This window comes from Panthera leo, chromosome A1, assembly GCF_018350215.1.
Source record: "Panthera leo isolate Ple1 chromosome A1, P.leo_Ple1_pat1.1, whole genome shotgun sequence".
Lineage (NCBI taxonomy): Eukaryota > Metazoa > Chordata > Mammalia > Carnivora > Felidae > Panthera > Panthera leo.
Genome location: NC_056679.1, coordinates 143,631,535 through 143,655,567, shown reverse-complemented (window position 1 = coordinate 143,655,567; position 24,033 = coordinate 143,631,535). Strand labels below are relative to the sequence as shown.

General features: G+C 38.0%; 1 protein-coding gene across 4 annotated transcripts; it reads left to right on the top strand.

Moving 5' to 3' along the window:
• The first annotated feature begins 9,130 nt into the window (after positions 1–9,130).
• Positions 9,131–23,805, top strand: MTX3 (metaxin 3). Of its 4 annotated transcripts, none has more exons than XM_042942136.1 (9): positions 9,131–9,213; positions 9,722–9,791; positions 10,406–10,482; positions 11,667–11,759; positions 12,271–12,453; positions 12,596–12,672; positions 13,177–13,334; positions 14,587–14,675; positions 18,454–23,805. In XM_042942136.1, the coding sequence occupies exons 1-9, from the start codon at positions 9,133–9,135 to the stop codon at positions 18,562–18,564; spliced, it is 939 nt and encodes a 312-aa protein (XP_042798070.1). In that variant the 5' UTR covers positions 9,131–9,132; the 3' UTR covers positions 18,565–23,805. The 4 variants fall into 4 exon arrangements, with proteins under 4 accessions (XP_042798070.1, XP_042798083.1, XP_042798090.1 ...); XM_042942149.1 differs by lacking the exon at positions 18,454–23,805 and adding an exon at positions 13,717–13,813 and having other exon boundaries at positions 14,587–14,661; XM_042942156.1 differs by lacking the exon at positions 14,587–14,675 and having other exon boundaries at positions 18,454–18,536.
• Positions 23,806–24,033: the final 228 nt, after the last annotated feature.

Below are 24,033 nucleotides of genomic sequence, written 5' to 3'. Positions count from 1 at the left end.
CATAAAAAGATCAGAGAGATTTTTTTCTCCAAAGTAGAGACCCGCTTGAGAATATTTCTTTTGCCTGAGGAAGCTTCTACCACAATTCCTGCCTTGTAACACTTCCCCCACTGCACACACATACATGTTCTTGGAAGCACTGCCCTGAATATTCATACTGAGTCACTGTTCCACACTGGAAAATACACCCAAGAGAATATCCTCTGGACTTGCTTTGCTCACTTTCCTTTATCCTGTTGGTTTCCAGCATTTAGTTAGTCTTGCATGACTAACATGATTTGCATGAGAGTTCAAGGTCACTTAATTATCTACTCCAACAAAGAGGAGGAAAAGCACATTAATTGTATTTATTCACAGAATAGTCTTATTGTCTCATTCACATGATGAATTCAGATGTGCAGAGTGGAAGACTGTGGTGGCAGTAATAGAAAGCATAAAGTATCGGGAAGCTAATGGATGGATATGCCTTGTAGAGACAGGAGACAGCAAAAGGAGAAAAGGTTCCAGAAGTGGAGAAAAGATGCAATGGAAAGATAGAACACAGCCCTCAGAGGAAACCACTGTAAGAAGGGGCAGACACTGTGATGGGATGGAATGGGTGAGTCTGAGACTTTGGAAATTGAGGAAGCAATTTTTGCTCTTTTAAAAGATTTGCTCTTTTTTGTTTGTTTGATTTGTTAACTAGGCTTAAGTTTTCTTTCTTCTTTTTAAAGTTTACTTATTTTTGAGAGAGAGAGAAAACAAGAAAGAGAGAGAGAGAGAGAGAACGAGCAAGTGGGGAAGGGGCAGAGAGAGAGACAGAGGGAAGGAGAGATAGAATCCAAAGCAGGCCTCAGGTTCTGAGCTGTCAGCGCAGAGCCGGATGTGGGGCTTGAACCCATGAACCACGAGATCATGACCTGCGTCTAAGTCAGACCTTTACTGACTGAGCCACCCAGGCACCCCAAGATTCACTCTTTTAATAGTTGAACATGTGGCACCTGGGTGGCTCAGTCAGTTAAGCGCCTGACTTCAGCTCAGGTCATGATCTCCTGGCTTGAGGGTTCGAGCCCCGCATCGGGCTCTGTGCTGACAGCTCAGAGCCTGGAGCCTGCTTCAGATTCTGTGTTTCCCTCTCTCTCTGCCCCTCCCCTGCTCATGCTCTGTCTCTCTCTCAAAAATAAATAAACATTAAAAAAAATAGTTGAACGTGTTTGGTGTCCTTCCCTTCCCTTTAGGGGAACGCCATCAACTATGAACATCTATGATATGCTTGTTGGCTGTGGAGGATATAAGACTTAGCCCCTGCATTTGAAGTCGCAAGTCAGTGCAGCTTGATGTGCAGGCAACCATAGGGTGTGAGTAGATACAATAATACAAGTTAATAATAATTCACAAGTATTTACACAGAGACATATTGTCAAATAGTCAACATACATTCCATTCTTTTATATACCTACTCAGTATACCTTTTGGCTTGGTTTTAATGTTGTTGCCTCAGACCTTTGATGAATATGGAGAACAAAAGGATTTCAAGAGCTGTAAACAGTACACACACATAAAACTGTCCTGTGACATCATTTCAAATGTGTTGGATTCTGTTCTTTCCTCATCCTAAATCACTTCCATTACTCAGAATATACACTAGTTCCTTTTAGCGTGCTAAGATAACATTTAAAACATTTATGTAAGTAATGGTTATTTCAAGAGGAGGTTCCATGAAGTAGGGTATCAGACCAGATATGTGTTATTTTACACAACTGATATGATTGTGTATAGACAGAATTTGTATTTATGAGCTATTTAAAAATGCTACTGGGTTTTGCTATTTAAAACAACTTAATGTATAAAGCAAAGAATCCCTCAAATGAATGACTACTTATCCAGATCTCAAGATTTCACAAGGTAGGATTTTTTTTTTTGTCTTTCACTGTTAATGGTAGCCTATTAATCTGGGAAAGTAATGCAGCTCCCTAAAAACTTAACAATATCATGAATGACTTAAGTTCTGGAAATAACTAGGATTATTTTATATACTCATTTTTAAATATTTACAAAGATGGTACTTTATAGCTTTTTAATAACTACCATAAAAAATGAGGCATGTGAATTTAATGATTTTCCCCCTTGTAAAATGAGCTAATTCAATAGAAGAAACATAAAGGAATTTATGTACATATAAAATTACATGTATATGATTCTAAGTAATATAATTATTATATCTAATATAATAATTAATACTTAAGTTATCAATTAATACAATAATTATAGTGAATATACACTATATTAAATATAATTTTATTGTTATAACAATTATATTGATATAATCATATATAACATATAATGTATGTATATTTATATGCACATATATAAGTTTATGTATGTATGTATATAAATTCCTTTATACATATATTATATATTGTATTTAATATATAATTCCTTTATATCAGTGAACTGAATCTATGCAACTTTATGCATCACTTTTCTTTTCTTAAAGAAAACTCAAAACTATATCTTTAGCCAAAATAGAAGTAGCTGGATTATTTGTAGGTCATACAGAAGTTCCAAGGTTGACTGAACCCCAGTGGTACAGGGAAGTTTATCTGGTGCTAAGATTGTGTCCTGCAGAGCTCCTTAATCCCAGTTGTCCATCCTTATTCATCATTATTGATTATGGAGAGCTGTGGGGTTGGCTGAACGTAGCTCAACACCTCTTCTGGGAAAACATATAAATGGCATGGCTCTGTTGATGAAAGGATGTCCTAAGTACAAAGGTCCATGAAGGCAGATAGTCTACATTTTTAGTTGCCATCTGGTTGAGGATTCTGGACATTTTATATACGAAATTTTTTTTTTTTTTTTGCATCACACACTATTACATCATAACTCTTTTTAAAATTTTTTTAATGTTTATTTATTTTTGAAAGAGAGAGAGAGAGAGAGAGAGAGAGAGAGCAAGTGGGGAATGGGCAGAGGCAGGGAGACACAGAATCTGAAGCAGGCTCCAGGCTCTGAGCTGTCAGCACAGAGCCCAATGTGGGGCTTGAACCCACGAACTGTGAGATCATGACCTGAGCCGAAGTCGGACGCTCAACCGACTGAGCCACCCAGAGGCCCATAATTCTTTAAAAAAATCTTTTTATTTTCAAATAAGTATAGATTCATAGGAAGTTGCAAAACAAATGTAAAGGGAGCTTCTGTACACCCTTCATACTGTTTTCCCCAATGACAACATCTTGCATATAATACAACAGAAAACCAGGAAATTAACATTGGTACAACCTGTGGAGCCTTTTCAGATTTCACTAGTTTTACACACTCATTTGCATGTGCCTATGTGTATATAGTTCTATGTAGTTTTATCATGTGCAGATTTGAGTAACCACCACAACTGAGATACAAAATCACTTCATTACTACAAGGCTCTTGAGCTATCCCTTTGTGGACTCACCCAGCCCATCACCCCCATCCCCAACCTCTGATAGCCACCAATCTGTTGAAATCATACACTATGAAACATTGTGAAGTTGTTTTTTTTTTTCTTCGCTCAGAATAATTGTTTCTGGATTCATCTAAGTTGTTGTGTGTGTATCAGTAGTTCCTTCCTCTTTACTGTTGAGTAAGGATGAGCTACTTTGTTTAACTATTTACCTACTGAAGGACATTTGAGCTGTTTCTAGTTTTTTGCAATCATGAGTGAAGCTGCTAACGAACATGTGTGTAGCTTTTTGTCTTAACATTTCTTAGAATTCTATTTAGATTTATTCAGTGTTTTTGAGTATATCTCTTTGTATTCTTTTCTTAGTGGTTGCTCTAGGCATTACAATATACACATATAACTTGTCACAATCTACTGGTATATAGTTCTTTACCACTTTGAGGAGGCATAAACACCTTATTTCCTTTTAAGACTCTTCACCATCTTCACTTTTAAAATATAATTTTCCTGTTTGATTGCTATGTCAGATAACACTACTATTTTTGTTTTATCTAATTCTTTTTCATACAAAACACAGACATCAGGTTCACTATGCTGGAGAAACAAAATTAATCCCTTACAATACATACCACTGCCTGATAGCCTTGATACTAAATGAATAAATGAAGCTGGCCCCCTATTTAAACTTCTGGGCCACAAAGTACCGCTGGAGGAAGCCACACAACTGTGCTAACTTAGCAAGACATAAAGATGGCTGAGCCCCACTGAATCCATAAGTTCCGTCTTCACACAATTCCTAGGATCCTTTCTCTCTTCTCTGTGCAATCCTCTGGAGCAAACTCTAAGTGGTACTAAAGCCTAGGTTTCCATGTAGGACTTTTAACAGATGGAAAGATTAAAATTTAAATTGATCCTGTTATGTTCTCTAGCTACCAACATTACAGTTTTTGGAAAAATGGTGAATATTTAAATAATAACTGAAAGGATGCCTAATTATTAGCCTGTCCATGACTCTCACTTGATTTATCTCCTTCATACTAATTTAAATTTGACCTTTGCCACTGCCAGCAACGCTTCCATTCACTTTTTATTAACTCACCAGTACATTCTCTAAATTGTTGTCCTTCTTTCTGAAGCCCCAATCTCTCTTTCATGCTTTTTTGATTTTTTTCTAATGTAAGACAGAAATTTGAAGGTAACTGGCTTGGGCTGACTCAGGATCCCATGCTGTCCTTGAAACTTCCTTTGGTGTCAGAAAGAAAGCCTCTCTCATTTTCAGTGCCAGCTGCACTGCTCATACTCCTGATCTCAGGCTCTCAACTCTTAGGGTAATTCTGAGAACTCTAAGAATAGGATACAAGGCATCTTTCTATCTGGCATCTTTAGGCTTTTCCTCACTAGTAGCCAATTTTGTCTTCATATGTATGTAGATTCACCTTGTCATCTCCTCCAAAACATTTATCTTGAGTCATCTGCTCCTGTCCCATTCTTTCCTTCATCTGTCACATGCCTTATGATCTTTTCCTTGCCCCTGTTCCTAATACCATTTTCTTCAACAATCCCTTCCAATTTGATTTCTAACAACCTATTCAATGAAAAATGCTCAGCACAAGGGTGCCAGTTGATTTTCTTCTATTAATACTCAGCCTCATTTCCTCACTTCATTTGCCATAACATTTTCCTTCAATTAGTACAATTGACAGGTTCATAAAGCCCTTCCTCCTACGGTGTCCATGAGACGATAGCATCCCACCTTCTCTCCATGACTACATGTGTCTGTTAATATTGTATTCAGACTTTTACTCTTCTTTTTTACTTTCTCAAAACTGCATATATCCATGCCTTCCAACATCACCAATTCTGGTTCTTAAGTTAGTCAGTCAACATCCCGATCAGTCTTGTTATCAAATTCAGCATCCATTTACTTAAGATTCTTTGCCACAATCATTCCCAGCACTATGCCTTGACTAAGGTAGCATAGCTCATGTGGAATCTCTTCCCTGTGCCAATCTAAATCCAATGTAGCCATCCTTCCTGCCAGGTCAGCTGAAGTCCCACTTCTTCCACTAGGCCTTTTCCATGCAGTGCAGTATGTTAAAGTCTCTTGTCTAAAATCACATTGGACTTGTGGTCTGCTGGACAAAATGGTACTCCTAATCACCTCTACTTACCTCAAACATGTAGGCCTTGTTTTATCAACTATCCCTATGAAAGCGTGAACATAAGTTATTATTCCCTGATAGCCCAGCAATGTGCTGGGCATACAGAAATTGCTTAAGGAAATTATTTAATGGATTAATACCAAAAAATATTATTAAAACAGGTAATGATAGTACTATCATGGCATTGATAGGTTTATTTTGACTGAAGCTAGGATTTTTAATGGACTACTTAGAAGGCTACCAGCAGTATGACACAGTGGTTAAGAGTATGAGCCCAGACTACCTGGGTTCAAATCCTACTTCTGTCACTTACTGGCTAGGTGAACTTGGGAAGGTTCATGAACATCTTTGTGCCTTAATTTCTCTCCTTGGAAACAGGAGAACATAACATTACCTACCTTATGGAGTCATTATGAAGATCAAATGAGTTATGTCAGATACAAAGAACAGTTTCTGTCATGTAGAAAGTGTTCCAAGAATGTTAACTATTATTAAATGTTTATCACACATAGCATGATAGTATTTCAGTATCTCGCTTACTTTATAAGTGAATGAGTTGAGTAATAAAGGTAAAATGATTGGCTTAAGGTCTTATCGTTAATTAGAGGCAAAGTAAGAAACCAACACTCCTGACTTCTACTCAGTGTTTGCTTTTCCTCCCCAAGGATTTTGTACCCGAACACGGAACTAAATTATAGATGTTCAGAGGGGAAAGAGATAGTCAAGGCTGTTTGGTTTACCTTTTCCACAAAGGACCATATTTTCTGATCACTTATCACAAAACTTTCATCTTTGTTGACAGGGGCATTTTACAGATTCTTAATCACCCAAACAAAAAGATCCTAATAGAACTTACACCATGGCTTTCAAGTTAGGAAACACATGAAGGATACAAATGGATGCCAAGTTCAGGTCCCCTGAGTTCACATGACTGTCACTAGATGAGGCCCTCTTTAATGTCCTTCTTTTCAAAAATAATATTTCTTTTTAAGGGAAAACATTGTCTGGAATACTCATTATAAAGCTGTGATTCAAGTTATCCCACACATATGTGAATGCTTTGCAGATAATATGCTTCCTGGTAGGAATCTGAAATTATGATTTTGATGAACTCTGAACAACACGCTTTAGCAGCCAAAAAAGGCACAGGGGCCAACTATCCATACCAGGCATAATTCCTGAAGGTTTCAGCTTTCTGTGTGGTTCTCTGGAACAACATTCAGCCTGGTTGTGCAATCAGCTGCGCTAGGGTTTTAAAATTCAACCTAGCAAATACAGACTCTCAGGAGGAATTGCAACAATAAAAGATTGCTATTAAATAGACACAGATAAACCTGTGTGTAAGGATTTTCTCATCAGATGCATTAGCATGCTATTCTGTCTGAATGCAATGCTAAGAGGAGATATTTAATTTCTCTTTAATGCAAATGAAATTGTCATATGTAACATCAGAAATAAGGGAGAAGGCTGAACTGAGTAATTATATTATGTGTCCACAAAAAAATGTGCATCCACTGCCCACCCCCCTCCACCTTGCAAACAAGACTCAGGGCATTCACAGTTTAAATGCTCGGTTGCAGTATATGGACTCTGAGCTTTATGGATTAAGATTTTAACCTCAAAACAGGGAGGTCTTATTTCTTGAGTCTGAAAGTTGAATTACTTTCTTTACTCTGAAGGCTGAAGAGACAGCCTCCACTGATCACACAGAGAATGCATCCTTTCTGGTTTGTGCTTCTATAGTATTTTCATTTATATCTCTGCCTTTACTCATGATAATATGACTTGTTACCCTTAGTTGTATCTTTCCTTTGTGCACTATAAATTCCTGAGGATAGAGTTCATGTCTTATTTATCTCTGTATTCTCCTAGAGCGTTACTGTGTCTTGCATACAGTAACTACTCAATAAATGTTTTGATACTTGGTTTCAATGGTACATATGTTAAGCATTTCCCATTTATAAAGTATTTTTAATGGATTCTCACCATTGACATACTTTACCCTTCTCATTTCTGAGAACTCTTGCATTTGAAAGAGGAAAAATTTAGATAGCCATATAAGCTATATAAACCATGTAACCCTAGGGAGTACCTAGCAATTATATGTCGAATTATAATTTTATGAAAATTTGCAGAGGTTTCTTTTGAGCTTTCAGTTACTTAAGGGGACCCAACTAACTTAGTGAAACAGAGAAAGGCAAAGAATTCAGAGAAGTGACTGAGAGGGTACCCCAGAAAGACTGTTGTGCCTTCTAGAAGATCCAGCACCCAAGGCGTAACTCCCACACTCTGTAAGCATGTTAGGATCATGGCATTCTGAAGGCCCATTTTTCCTCTTTGACAGTTTCTCTGAGAAACTGTCAGTTTGATGTTAAAAAAAACAAAAACAAAACAAAACAAAAAAACCAAAAACCAAAAAACAAACATTTAGTTCATGCCCACAGACTCAATTGGCTTTACAATCACTAGGACCCAATAGAAAATAAAAATGGAAGGCTCTTGTTCAAAAGTTAAGAATTTCAAGACAATGGTAGCAGAACAGTAAGGCAATTGTGGGCCCTTCTAAGCATGGGGCCTTGGGTGACTGCACAGGTCTCACATCTATGAAGCCAGTCCTGTTGTATCTTCAAGGAGTTTTCAAGGATAGTGAAAGGCAAAAAATCTGTATGGAATAGAAGCTACAATTTAAGGGGCGCCTGGGTGGCTCGTCGGTTAAGCGTCCGACTTCGGCTCAGGTCATGATCTCATGGTCCGTGAGTTCGAGCCCCACGTCAGGCTCTGTGCTGACAGCTCAGAGCCTGGAGCCTGTTTCAGATTCTGTGTCTCCCTCTCTCTCTGCTCCTCTCCTGTTCATGCTCTGTCTCTCTCTGTCTCAAAGATAAATAAACGTTAAAAAAAAATTAAAAAAAAAAAAAAGAAGCTACAATTTAAGTATGTACAAGGGTTTGCAGGAATCCAGAATTTCCTAACTTTATAAAATCATCCCGGAGAAGGTGATGTCTAAGGTCACTTTTGAAGGAGCAATGGCAGGGAAAAGGAGATATTCCAGATTGAAAAAAGGCAGAATTCACTTCACAAATTTCAGGAATAGGATTACTTTTAAGGAGAGCAGACCAAGTGAACTTGAGGGGGACATAATTCAGAGTGGAAAGAGACAAAAGCCAAACATGGAGGAAAGAGTTGAACTATTGAGTGCCTATTGTATGTCAAATTATTTCTCCCTGTGTCATAATTTTAAACACAACAATCATGTCTATTTTACAGATGGCTTAATTGAAGCCCAAGGTAGTAATTCTCAAAGGGCTCGGAGCACTTTAGGCACCTATAAATATTTTAAGACTCTCGGGGAGGGCGGGGGGGTCTAACTCAAGGGCCAAGACTCCTAGCCATCAGGCCAAGCTGAGGCTAAGAGAGCTTTTAACCCCTCCACCTCTTGACGCATTTCTTCAGTCTAAACGTACCCTTCCCTCCTCTCGCCCCGCCCCGTGTTTCACCGTGCCGGAAATTGAGCGTCTAAGTACTTCCGGGGTAACAAAGGTCGGCCCCGGCAAGATGGCGGCCCCCTTGGAACTCAGTTGCTGGGGAGGTGGCTGGGGGCTCCCATCGGTGCACAGCGAGTCCCTGGTGGTGATGGTGAGGCCGCCTCGCGGACCAGGGCGCAGGAAAGATGGGCGGGGCCAGAGCGCGAGGCTGGCTGGGCCTGGTCTCCGCTGCTCGCCGCGGTTCCTTGCGGCGCTGCAGGGCTGAGACCGGCCGGGGCGCTTCTCGCTGCACCACATTGGGTTCCCTCCCGTGGAGTCAAAAGCCTGGCTTGTGACCCCGCCGAGGCCTTGGCGGGAGAGTCAAGGCTTCTCCGCTTGCCTGCGAGCCCACTCAGCCTTGCAAAGCTTTCTGGGCGGTGGAACTTAAGACCAAAGCAGGGCGCGCACGCGCCCCGCTCTGCATCCCCCGGACCTTTGGGGGAACAAAATCCCCGAAAGCTGGGTAGCTGGCGCGCGCATCCTCGGCTAGACCTCCGGAGAGGGATTCAGCCCCAGTGTCAGGAGTTTCTGCCTTAGGGCGACCGGGCTGTGAATTAAAGCTGCTTGCAGATTTGCACTACGTACTCAGTCTAAATGTTCTCTTACCAACTTTGTTTCAGGCTTACGCCAAATTTTCTGGTGCACCCTTGAAAGTCAATGTCATAGATAACACCTGGAGAGGTTCAAGAGGTACAGTGTAAACACAATTTTCTCCTCTCTTAAGAGACTCCCCCCCCCCCGCCCCCCAACCTCCATATCTGAATTTATTTTTTAATTTTTTTTAATTTTTTTTTAACGTTTATTTGTTTTTGAGACAGAGAGAGACAGAGCATGAATGGGGGAGGGTCAGAGAGAGGGAGACACAGAATCTGAAACAGGTTCCAGGCTCTGAGCTGTCAGCACAGAGCCCCATGCGGGGCTCGAACTCATGGACCATGAGATAATGACCTGAGCCGAAGTCCGACGCTTAACCGACCAAGCCACCCAGGCACCCCCATATCTGAATTTAAAGCTATGAAGCATATAGTCATGGAGTACCTTGGGGTTTTAGTTTCTTCTTACCATAACTTTGGCTGTGTGTTGCTTACGGTTTGGGCGTTGTGAGTAATACTGTAAAGTACAAGTCAGATCAATGGAAATACGGCACTGTTCTCTACAACTGCTTTGTGAAATTGCAAAAAACTAAGATGAGCTTACTCATTTTGCCCCCTCCGAATGTGCAATTGGTATGGTTTTTAGGGGACTGCAATGTCTTCAGAGCAAATAGAAATGTTTCCTTGTATGTAAACTGTTTTTGATTGTAGGAGATGTACCAATTTTGACAACTGAAGACAACATTGTTTCTCAGCCTGCGAAAATACTAAACTTTTTAAGAAAACAGGTGGGTGGTTCCTTTTGAAGAAGTAGATTGTTCCCTACATGTTACTTAAAAAAAATACATTGTAAGGTTTGGGGAATTTTTTTTAATTCTTTTTTACCAACTCAGTAGACAATTGGAGTTTGATATAAAAAGAGACTTGAGAATTACCGCTCTGAATCATGAGTTTTACTGTGATTTGAAAGTCCTGTAGTGAGGAACACTCAATTTATGTTTTCATGTACTTTTTTTGGATTTTCTTGAAGTTTAGAAATAGGCAGGTTCAATGAAGCCATCTTTATGATTACACTTATTGATATGATTATCACTGGAGTGAAAGCTGCCACACACTTTCTGCTGCATATGGCATCTGAGTTCCCCTCAACTAGCACCTATTTTATTTTTATTTTTTTTTAATGTTTATTTATTTTTGAAGGAGAGAGAGACAGAGTGTGAGTGGGGGAGGGGCAGAGAGAGAGGGAGACACAGAATCGGAAGCAGGCTCCGGGCTCTGAGCTGTCAGCACAGAGCCCGATGTGGGACTCGAACCCACGAACTGTGAGATCATGACCTGAGCCGAAGTCGGACGCTCAACCAACTGAGCCACCCAGGCGCCCCCCTATTTATTTTTAAAAAGCGCTTCACTGGAGAGTTGCAGTTAAATGTCCCATGAAGTAAGGTATAAAATGTGTGAGCATCTAAAGATTTATATAATGCATACAAAATGTTTAAACATGTAAAGACTTTTATAAATACAAAAGTTGTAATTGGTTTTGCCAATACTTTTCTTGAAAAAATAAATCCTATGTCAACAAAATTTAGAATTGTTCTAACTTGGAAGGTTTTCTTTCTTTTTTCATGGGGAAAAATGCAACCAATTAGAACTTCTTCCTTATTGTTAAAGGTAATAACTTCTATTTATTGTTGGTACAACATGCCATGCGCTAAACTAGGTTGTAAACAATCACAGAATATCAATTAATAAAAAACCGTAGCTGATATTTATTGACCTTACTGTGTGCGGAATGTTGTGCTAAGAACTGTATTTGCATTAAACGGCATTTGTCATTGAATTTGTATTTATCATTATGCCTTTCAATATCATATTTGCCATTTTTAAGGAAGAATAGGAATCTTAATTTATTTAACTTCACTGTTGTGGGATACCCTTGACTTCTGAAGTTTTTTGGTTTTATATTTTTTAATAGAAATATAATGCTGATTATGAACTCTCAGCAAAACAGGGGGCAGATACACTGGCTTACATTGCTCTCCTTGAAGAGAAGCTTCTTCCTGCAGTGGTGAGCATTGGTGAATATTACATCATTGTAGTGACCTACTAAAAGTATGCTTTAATCTATTTAGAAGGAACATAGTGAAAAAGGCTTAAAGGAGGAAATTTCATTTATGAATTAATTTTGATTCTTTCATGTTACTGTGAAACTGGGTTCTGTTAGACATTCAGCTAAGACATGAAACAACATGAAAGATACTGTCATTTTGGAAATAAAAATTATTTGTGGAAGACAGAGTTTGTTCCTCCATGTATAGAATTTAGCTAACTATCATTCACTCCTTCAACAAATATTTATTGAGCACATATGTGCCAGGCCTTGTTCTGGGTGCCTGGGATATAGCAATCAACAAATCCACATGTTTAAAATCTTGTTTCATCCTTGAGTCATTCTAATTGGGAAAGTTTTATGAAGCCACTTTGTACAAGGATATTTACCCAAAACTTTCACACTGTTTAAATGACCTTTCTTTTCATAAAAGAACATGCTTGTGTTTTTCGTTTGTTTTGTTTTGTAGCTTCACACATTCTGGGTTGAGAGTGACAATTACTTTGCTGTGACAAAGCCATGGTTTGCTTCACGAATTCCTTTTCCCTTGAGTTTGATCCTGCCTGGAAGGATGTCTAAGGGAGCACTGAATAGAATTCTCCTGACTAAAGGAGAGCCTCCCCTTTACCACCTCCGAGAAGTGGAAGCTCAGGTATGGTTGGGATTACTTTCAGAGCAAGGTCCCTCCAGGGGAGGGACAAGAGAGACAGCAGAGATGAACATCCTGGATGCCTGCTTAGAAGGACTTCTAGAGCATCTGTTCTACCTTTGAGTTGTAATTTCATCCTTACTAGATATACAGAGATGCCAAGGAGTGCCTAAATCTTCTGTCAAACAGATTGGGAACATCTCAGTTTTTCTTTGGAGATACGTGAGTGCATTCCCTTAAAAATCGTTTTCGTGTTTTGTATGCATATAGTCCATGAGTAGTTATTTAAAGCAAGTCCTCTTGCCACCCCTCCCACCCATGAGGTTTTGCTTTAAAAAAAAAAAAAAAAGATTTAATGAATTACTATAGTAATTTCTCTGTCCATGGTAATCAAACATTGACTAGACATGCTATATATATGAATTTAAAATATCTAAGACTATCCCCACCCTGTCTCATATCTTCATATAACACTTGTAAGTAAAGATGAATTTTTAATTTATGAGTTAATTTTCTTCTAAATAAAATAAATGGTTAGAGTATTAAATTTTTTTTAAAAAACCCTCATTACATCATTTTAATAAGCTTGCATGTGTAGTAAACCTTCTAAAAGACTATATTGTATACTTCAGAATTGGTAAATGTATTGGAGAAAAAATATTTTTAACATGATCCCAAGTTAATATTTTCCTATGTGTTTTTTAAAAATCCTGAATTTATTTTTAGGCCATCTACCTTGGATGCCTACGTGTTTGGTTTTCTTGCACCTCTTTATAAAATACGCTTTCCTAAAGTTCAATTACAAGAACATTTGAAACAGCTCTCCAACCTGTGCCGCTTTTGTGATGACATCCTAAATAGTTATTTTAAGCTTAGTCTTGGAGGTAAGCTGGCTTCTCTTCAGCTAATTTGCGTTTGTGTAGATTATCTGCATATTCTCCTAAGGATGGATAAGCAAAATTCATGACTTATTAAAGAAGTTTGTGTATCGTCTTTAAGTGCTGACTTACAGCATTTGAAAAAATTTTATTTTTCCAACTTTATTCCCATGTGTTAGTTCTATTTTAAATAGAGAAATAGATATTTTCCTTTTGCCTATTCTTCTAGATTTTATACATTTCTTGCCTCTTGTTCTTCTTTAAATATTGCCCCTTTGAAGTGGATCATTTTCTTCTAAAAGTTAACTACAGGTATTTATTGAGTCCCTGCTGAAAGATAGCATCTATCCTAATGCAAATGGGCAATTATTTTAAATGTTGCTTCTAGCATTTTCCTGCGTGAACAGAAATCAGCAGCAGATTGATTTGGGTGAGGTACACTCCCATGATACCACTACTTGAAAACTGATTGCATCAGACTGGAGGTATTGTAAATAGAGGGCACCTGTGACTTAGGATATGATTCCTTGGGTGTGTGGGCCATGTGTGTAAGTGATTGGGATACTAAATTTGTATTGGGAGAGTTGGCAGAAATTGTCCTTTTGAGAAACAGCAGTTACAAGGATAGCTGGCTTAGGGACAGTTTATTTTTTCATGGTGGTTTATATGTTTTTTAGAGAGAGAGGGGTGAGTCATGAAACTAAATCACTTTCAACCTTGTTACTTTGGAGCAGTGATTAGCAAACCTGGCTGGAGGACATATACAGTCTTGAGTCCTAAGCCAGAGATACCGCATTAGAATCCCTTCAGGGTAGAGCCCAGAAATCTGTATTTTTTAAGTTCTTCCAAATACTTTGGATGCCTGTTTGATAGCTGTTTGGGAGTCCCTGCCTTAGACAGCTATCCAGATAGCTGTGACTAAAGGCCTATTTGATATGGGTGGGGAAAAGGTACACCTCAAATTGGAGAAGGAAATGAGGACCATTGTGCTCTTTTACTAATCACTTTGGCTAGTTGCATAACACTTGGCTGTCTACTTCATGGACAAATTTAGTCCTTTTGTTTAGGTTTGGTTTTGGAGCATTACTATCCCTCTTTGCCTTTGAACCCATAATGGTTTTTCTCTTTGCTTGATTTTATTTATTTTTGGAGGGCAGTGTACTTGGGAGGGTGGATAGACTCAAAATTCTTTCAGTCTGAACAGCTTTAAAGACTTTCAAAATTTTCTGTCTTTCTGATTTCTGTCCTGGCTTCTTAGGCACCTCTCCTGCTGGTCAAGAAACAGTAGACGCAAATCTGCAGAAACTCACACAACTTGTAAATAAGGAATCCAACTTGATTGAAAAGGTCAAGTTTACTTCAATCATTATTTTATAGTAGTTTAGTATTTTTCTTTCTGAAATTAATATTGTAACTTTAATTGTATAGTTAATATGCATTATTTTACCCTCTTATTTTTTAAAGAGTTTATTTTTTCATAAATCTGCTCAAATATACATTTACTACAGTTGTATATAATATAGTGTTTTGAAGCCAGTAGTGGTTCGATTACTTTGATAGTGGTATTGGGCTTATTTTTACCACATAATTAGTATTTTTCAAGTTGGGAGACCAAAAGCCTAGCTTTAAAAAAAAAAAAAAAAAAAAAGACAAAACAAACACACTTCTTGCTTGTCTGTTTCTGTCTCCCAAGGTTAACATTTCTTGAGATTGTAAGCACCAGTGCTGGTTCTTTCTTGTTAATCACACTATGATGTCTTTTTCTTTCTTCTACATAAACTGTTTTGCTTTGCTTCTTCTATCCTTCTCTTTTCTAATTGTTGCCCACAGTTTTTCATCAGTGTGGGTATTTTGCCACTTTGGTCGCGTTCATTTGCTGAGAGAGAGATACTAAGGAAGCGGGTAGGAGAGAGAGAGAGAGAGAGAGAGCACGCACGCCAGTAGTGGGAATTTCAAGGGCGATTCTAATTGGAAAAATACAAGAGAGGTGATTCATTTTTTCCCCAAGTGTCTGATCAACTTCCTTTTTTCTTATGCCAGTGAATGATACTTCATTCTTTCACTAACTAATGAGGCAATGTGGCCTAATAACACTGGCTAGCAGTTTTTGAGGTCTGAATAACAGGCATTGTGTCCTACGAGCTTTCGAGTTACCTCATTGAATCCTCACAGCCGCTGTGTGTGCAGCTACTCCGTCAGTCGTATCTTACAGATAAGGATAGTGAAGCCTGGAGAGCAGTGTATGTTACCTGCCCGAGATCATTCAGGTGGTGAGAGGCAAAGGGGATTCGAACCCTACAAATTGGATTCCATCATGGGCTTTGCAGTTAGTAAGCTGCAAATGAATGAAACTATGTATCCAGTGCTAGTAGTACTAGTAGCAAGAAACCTCTGTCACTCTCTGGAATGACCTTTCTGTTTCTTTGTAGAGTATTTCATGTGTTGTTAGAAGTTGAGAAGTGAGTAGGACTGAGCAGTAAAACTGTAAAGGACCAGCATTAAAGTTTAGGTGGGCTCGTTGAATGCCAAGTTTGTCTTCTTAGCCCAGCCCAGTAAATCCCACGAGAGGAAAGATATTGAGTGTTAGGTGTGGATAATGGAAAGATTATTCAGATTGTTTTCGACACTTAGCTGCTGGATGAAGGCTATCCAATACAGTTTTCATTTTCTGTATTTGGCAAATTCATGACAGACATGTAAAGGGAACCATGAAATACCTACATATGCAGGAGGTGAACCCAAGAGGCCCTGTCACCGCTTTGTACACTTCCATGTTGGGTCATTATCAGCATGTGAACGTTTCCTAACTCTAAATCAGGCACTCTCCTTCCCACCCCTGTTTCATATCTGCTCTTCAGTGTGGTTCACTGTTGGCTGCAGGACATAAGAGCAACAAATCCTATTGGCTACTACTGTTCGCCATTTGCGCAGAAAATCTAGAGCTTAAGAAAAAAAAAAGTAATGTCTGGGGGACTTAGTTCTTACAAAAAAAAAAAAAAAAAAAAGACAACCCAATTGATTCAAGCAGTCCACTGGGAATGTTTTTTTCCATTGGAAAGTTAAAAGTTAATCTTTTATACTCTTTCCTTTCCTGTAAGCTGCTTGTATCTCTGCTGAGACATTTCCTCTGTGCTTTATAAGAGCATCTGGAGGAGATAAGGGAGAGTTTTGGTCTGCACATAATCAAAACTCTGGAAAAGCCTGTTTATCAAGTGGGTAGTCAGATGCTGTTTGCTGTTGGTGTGGGATCTTTGGCGGCAATTGCTTTCAAGTCTTTTCTGAAGTTGAGCTGATAGAGAGCTCAGCACCAGGCTGTGAACCCTGCACTCTGTTTGTGGGGTGTTCTGGTTGAAAGGTAGCTTTGTAAGGTATGACTCCATTCTTTCCATATACGTATGTATGTGTGTGTGTGTGTGTGTGTATATATATATATATATATATATATATATATATGTATATATATATATATATGGAATATATATATACACATGGAATATATATATGTATATATATATACATGGAATATATATATACACACATAAACGTATATACGTATATATATACATATATATATGTATTTCTTATTTATATATACGTAACGTATAATTATTTTTGCTTCTCTTCCCTTATGTTCATCTGCTTTGTCTCTTAAATTCCACATATGAATGAAATCATATTTGTCTTTCTCTGACTTATTTCACTTAGCATAATGCACTGTAGTTCCATCCACATTGTGGCAAATGGCAAGATTTCATTCTTTTTGATTGCTAAGTAGTATTCCATTACATATATACCACATCTTTATCCATTCATCAGTTGATGGATATATGGGACCTTTCCATAATTTGGCTTGTCGACAGTGCTGCTATAAACATGGGGGTGCATGTTTCCCTTCGAAACAGCACACCTGTATCCTTTGGATAAATACCTAGTAGGGCAATTGCTGGGTCATAGGGTAGTTCTATTTTTAATTTTTTGAGAAACCTCCATACTGTTTCTGGAGTGGCTACACCAGTTTACATTCCCACCAGCCTGACTCAGTTCTAAATGATTCCTCTCCTAGTGTTTCCAGGGATGCTAATGTCCTCCTGAGGGCAAGTCTGAAACCCTTGGACATTTTCTCAATATGCTCCATAGTAATTTTTTTTTCTAGAGCAGGCTTAGAACTGATCTGGTGTTTGGAATACCTCTGGATTAGGTCTAAATAGTTTCTCCTTCCATCTGTCTCTTTTCCTAGCTTCCCATGGTCTAAATACTTGCAGCCTAAAAGAATTTGTCTTTTTGAAGGGAGTACAGGTCATTTTCACTGAGGCTGTGGGGTGCAGTTGAAAGAATAATAGTATTGGAATAAGAAGACCTGGGTTTTGGGATGCCTGGGTGGCTGGCTCAGTTGGTCAAGCGTCCGACTTCGGCTCAAGTCGTGATCTCGGAGTCCGTGAGTTCGAGCCCTGCATCGGGCTCTGTGCTGACAGCTCGGAGCTTGGAGCCTGTTTCAGATTCTGTGTCTCCCTCTCTCTGACCCTCCCCCATTCATGCTCTGTCTCTCTCTGTCTCAAAAATAAATGAAGGTTAAAGAAAAAATTTTAAAGAAGACCTGGGTTTTAATTTCAACTTTTGATATTGGCTTTGCAAACTAAGGCAAATTTCTTAACCTTTCTGAGCTTCGTTTTGCTGCTACGTAAAATAGGGAATGATCGTCTTCCATGGTTTCTTCACAGTTGTGTTGGGAAGATCAAATGAGGTATTGTACATCAACATAATTAATAAACTGTGGAGCTTAGTGTATCAGAAGTAATGCTTTTCCACTTACTATACTAGGAGACCTCTTAAATCCAGTTGTGATGTGGTTGAGTTCAGTAGAATATTCATTTTGTGGAATTGCTATAATTTTGCAAAGGCATCAAGGATGAGCAATATTGCTTGTACACATATACTGAGTTAGCTGGTATTTGAGGTATGACATTTAGAGTTCCTGCGAGATTATCTGTAAGAAAAAGGTTTTTTGAGCAGTCCTGGAGCCATATGGTTCTGTGCTCTTCTAGGCTATAGTTTCGATGAGGAGGTCACAGTCCACGAAAGTGGTGCCACAGCCATCAGTCACATGTACTTTTTGTACTTCCCACAGATGGATGACAATCTTCGCCAAAGCCCTCAACTTCCTCCTCGGAAACTGCCAACACTCAAATTGACTCCAGCAGAAGACGAAAATAATTCCTTACAACGGCTATCACCCTGACAGTCATCATGCTTTGTGTCCAGTCATGATTATTGCAGTAATCTCTTACACTAAGTGTGAAGGCAAAAAGAAAATGCCATTAGTAGGTATAAGGGAGACTCTAAAAAGAAACTTTCTATGACATCTATTTTTTCTTAATTAGGAAGCTTGTATTTTGACCTGGCAGTGCACTTTAGATAACATCAAAGTGAATGCTAAATGAACTTGGGGAACAAAGAAAACATATTGTACTGTATATTAAAAAAAACCAAAAACCTGCCTTAATCTTGGCAGATTTTTGCCTTTATTTCATATGTTGCTGACCAAAAGCTAGAATTCTGTTCTGAATGTGCACTCTTATTTATTCAAGTTATTTTATTAATTTCGTTTTCTTAGAACAGTTTGAATATCTAATATGTGGCTCTTTGAGGCTTTTTTCTTCTGTTTAGAAATTTGATGACTTTAGACATTAGGAAAAATGTAATATTCTAATATTCTATTCACTTCAATAGAAAAGTCTATTTAAAAAACAAAGAGGAATGTGCTTTTTAATTATGCTCTCAGAAGTGTAATCTTTTGGGAGGATTAGTACCATATATATGTATATATATAAATATCAAAGGTGGTTACATATAATATTCATCTGACTATATGCACTTCTGGTATTTGCTGATGTGTTCAATATAAGGTTGGCAAGGACGCTTTTAGTTTATTGGGCAAATGTGGCAGCTTTAGACCTGTGTATTTGTAGTACATTTTTAACTTTAGTAATCTCTTTCTTGGATTGATTTCAGGAGAACTGAGTATGTTGGTCATCGTTATTACGCCAGGCTGTAAAGTCTTACTGGAATTTGCCCAGTTGTTAGACCTTCCTCAGCCAGAGTAATAGAAGTACCTACTGTGTGCCTGGTCCAAGTTCACCAGGCTTGGTTCAGACCAGTGTTCTTTCAGAAGAAGCCTATCATGTAGTCAAAAGCATTATGGCAACTTATTATTTTCCATATAGTTAAACTACAACAGTTGAATGATCCAGTGGAATATGCGGAGATAACAATAGTTTTTAAAGAACATTTTCTACTTATTGGTTACTGAACTGTTGAAGGATTTGTTGTGCAGGTGGTTTTGCTTAGAATAGAATCTCGCATACTTTAGTGGCTGAGGTGCTCCTGTTGTCCTAAAACCACTTCTGAGGTTTTTTAATTATGGGATCATGTTTTTGATTAGTGTCTTAAAAGATTACTATGGTGCTCAGCAAATCTTATCACATCCTGCAGAAACACCCGTGTTAAGCAAACAGTTTTGTAGTCAAGAGACTCCCCTAATTTGAGCTGAATGGAGCTCAGCTGTATTTGACCTGCATCCTCCCAGTTTGTTCATGTATTAGGTATTATACAGGACTCTTTAAGTCGCTGTAAATATTTTTTCTTGAAAGTTTTAATTAAATGAGAAACAAGGTAGTCTTCAAAATCTTGTTCATCTGTTTGGATGCATTTAGGGAAAGTAACTAATGAGTTTCACATTATTTATACAACAGGTTTGTGTGTTTTGAGTTAATTTTCCATTAGACTCCAGCATCCAAAACCTGTATGAATATTCTATGTTGAAAATCATGACCATAGGACTTTATTGTCCCCTGGGGTCCATGTATATTGGAGAAGGGTGGTTAACACATTAACCAGACATCTGTTTATGCTGTAGTTAGAGTTGATCATTTTCAATCATGATTTATATTAAACCTTCTAAGAAGCATTTGAAGTGGCTTAAAATTGTCAAATACATAAAACAGGACAATTAAAATTAGTTTTTGGAAAAATAAAAAATGGGGGAGAGAGAGCTATACCAACCCTAACAGATTCTAAAATCAAGTGGTAAATTTAGCTCCCAAATTTCTCCATGGTCACAGTCCAAAGTAATACTGGGTTATGTAACAGTTTTCTGTCAGTAAAACTACTAATGCCCATGGTAAGAAATGTGTTCAAATTTTTATAAGAATGTGAGATCATGTTCTTTTGACACAGAATTCAGCCAGTAATCATACTGTAATAGTTCATGTGTTGAAAGTTTAATGAAAAGACATCATTTTAGAATGACAAGGATTTGTCATATTTTAGTAGAAAAGACAACTGTAAATATGATTTATTTCTTTTTGGTCATTCCTGCTTTGACTTGCCTTTAGCCTTGCAGTAGGTAGGCTCTGATGTTTCCAGACTACCTTTCCTAAGATGCAAAATGTGATTTAGATAAGTGAGAATTTATATATGGGGCTACTTAGTTGAGCATTTTGGGGATTGGCCAACAAGATGCTCGGAAGCTATAACTGAGTATGACCTGCTCCAGGGAGCAGCCACGCATATAGGAAGCTCTTAGAAAGGAACAGCTTTCCAGATTGGGAAGAGAACTTGCGATCAGCCTGGCCAGGATGTGCTTTGGATAAAGTTTGAGTTTGCTGAGATAGATGGCCCACAGTCTTAAACAAAATACTGTGAGCTATTTTCTTTTGGATGTGATGGTGGAATATGATAAAAGGGACTATGTTTGTGTTTATGTTTGGTGCTAGTATAGGATTAGAAAATTGATCAGATAATTCCCATAAGATAAAGATCCCTCATCAACACATTGTCACCAGTCATCCATAAGACCCACCACTTCTTTTAACAGTAAATACCCTGTAGAGAGCATTGAGGATGGTCATTCCTTCACAGTGGTTTTTTCCCTTACAAAGGTTGGCATTGACAAATTCCAGCTTAGGTATTTTGCATTATTTTGGGGATACTATAGAGTTCAAGATTCTTACAATAAATCCAAGCATGTTGATTTCTATTCGTAATTGCTATTCATTTAATGTTGCCAGATATATTAACATGAAGGAATAAGGGAGCTTATTTCAATAACAGCTAAGTTAAAGTTTTCAGAAGCTGCAAAAGTGGGAAACCATTGGACATCAAAAGAGGCAGAGATTGGTAACAGTGACAGAATCTCAGAAAACCAATTTTTAAGGTACCTTCATGTGATAAAAGTTGTATTTGAAGTCAGCAGTATGTTTTCATAGAGCCTCTTCCAAGAATATGTGTTCATCAGGCCTATTAGGTTTTTTGACAGTTTTTCATGTTGTCAAAAGTGTTAACCCTTTAAAAGCCAAAATATAAATAAAGGTAAGAAGCTGAGTGATGGATACACAGAGTCTGTAGTATTTTTGCAACTTCTTGTGAGTCTATAATTTCAAAATAAAAGAGTTTTAAAAGTAAGTCAATGTATCATCTAAACTACAATTTAAATTTAATGATCCAAACACAGTATTTACTATTCAGTTTCTGACAAATACATAATATAAATTAAATATAATTTACTTCCTTCTTAATTTTAAAGAAAAAAACAACTCAGGTTTGTAATGAATGGTTATCTAAAGATCTGTTTTGCCTTACCAGAAAAGAAAAAACAATAACCTAAAACTAAGAACTCCTTTTCCCTATAAAATATGCTCTGGTTTTTATATTTGTAATAGTATCATTTTCTTCCTATGGTACCTGGGTTTACTTTCAAGGATAAATACGTTGAAAACAGTCCTTCTGTGTCTTCATGTGGTAGTCCTTTGCTTTGCTGTGTTATCTCTAATTACACAGTGTGATGAGACGACATTAGGACCAGGCTTTAATGAAGAAAGTGCAGTCTGTGTTTTTTGTCCTAAGCTCATAGGGATTTAGTAATTGACTTTGTCTTGGTTTGGTTATTTATATAATTGAAATCCTGAGCAGAGCCACTGAGTATAATTTGGGTTATGATTGTGGTCTTTTGTGTATATTGTTGGCATTAAGAATTATCTTTTGCCTTTTTTTCTTGTTCAGCCCTGTGGAATATACATGTGCTTTTCAGTGTTTTCACATTTCTTAAATAGATTATGAAGAAATTCATTGTTAATTACATGAACTAAAGGTTTGTAATCCTTTTATCCTCAAAAGTTTAATTGAAGTGTCATTGGAGGTTCAGAATGCTGCTTTACTCTGAAAGTAAAGATGAAGTTTTGGTTTTTTTTAAGGGTTTGCAAAATATTTTGGTCCAAAACTCAGGATGTACTGTTTGCTCAGGGCGCAGCTTCCCAGCCCTAGACTTAAAACCACTGTGATTGAGGTGAGGAGGTATTCTAAGAAAGGGTAACTTTGAGCTGGACTTGTATAGGAAGGGGACTTGTTATGATAGAAGAGCATTCTTAGCAAAACAAAGTAGTTTCTTTAAAAAATTCACAGAAAAGTAAGTGTTTTTGCATCCTGATTATTGTTAATTTGAAATTATACTGTAAGATCTTTAAAAAACATCTTTTAGTTTCTTGGAGAAGTAGGTGGGTTTTGGCAGATTCTATCATTATTATGTCAGTAGAGGGTTCTGTTGTCAAAAAAGGTTGGGAAATGCTTTGTTAGACAACATTAAGTTCCTAGAGCCTTTCTGAACCTTTGAAATGCTATTGTGTAGTTTCAATCTCCAACAAAGGTCTGCATTTTATACACTATTTTCCTGATTTATTGCATGTGGTTTTTGGGGTGTGTGTGTGTTTAAAGTAGGTCTTGTGGGATTTATATGCTGAAAAGTATACTTAGGGAAATGCTGCCCTGGAGTGTTTTTGCTTGTTTGTGCTCATTGCAAAGGTTTCCTGTTGTTAGGTGCTGCTCTAGTGAGTGGTGATAAAATGGAAAGACAGGTCAGGACTCCCTTGGACCCTGAAGTTGAGAGAGGGGTGGCCATGTGTTTAAACAGTTGGGTTATTTAGGCACCTGTGAGGCCCCTGGTCAGTCAGTCATCCCTTTTCCCTAGAATCCCATTTGGCTTGGAACATCTGCACAAGGGTGTGACCTGGTGATTCCAGGTGTCTGTGAGACAGAGGGAACCAGCTTGGAATTCCAGAACAATTTTCCAAACCATGTTTGGCTGTGCTTTAAAAGTGACAAAAAGGTGATGGGATTTATAGTGGTAAAGCCACATACAAGCTGCTGATTTTATAAATACATATGCACACACATACACACATGCACATATACACGGTGTTGTAGAAAGTTTACAGTTGTGTCAGTGACCAAGCAAAAGAAATTTAATATTTTCAAGTTCTAGTCTAGTACTGAAGACATGTTCTAAACAAGGATTGCATATTTGTGTGCATTTTCTAGGATGACGGTTTTCAGTTTTCATAAAATTCTCAGCAGTTTCCTTTTTAAAAAAAAATTTTTTTAATGTTTTTATTTTTGAGAGAGAGAGCGCAAGCAGGGAAGGAGGAGAGAGGGAGACAAAGAATCCTAAGCAGGCTTCAGGCTCTGAGCTGTCAGTACAGACCCCAACGTGGGGCTCAAACTCACAAACCGTGAGATCGTGACCTGAGCCGAAGTCAGACACTTCACCGACTGAGCCACCTAGGCGTTCCCTCAGCAGTTTCTATAGCCTAAAAAATTTAAACATCACTAGACTTCTAAATATCAGAGGACTAAGTATGTTTGATCTCCTTTCAAA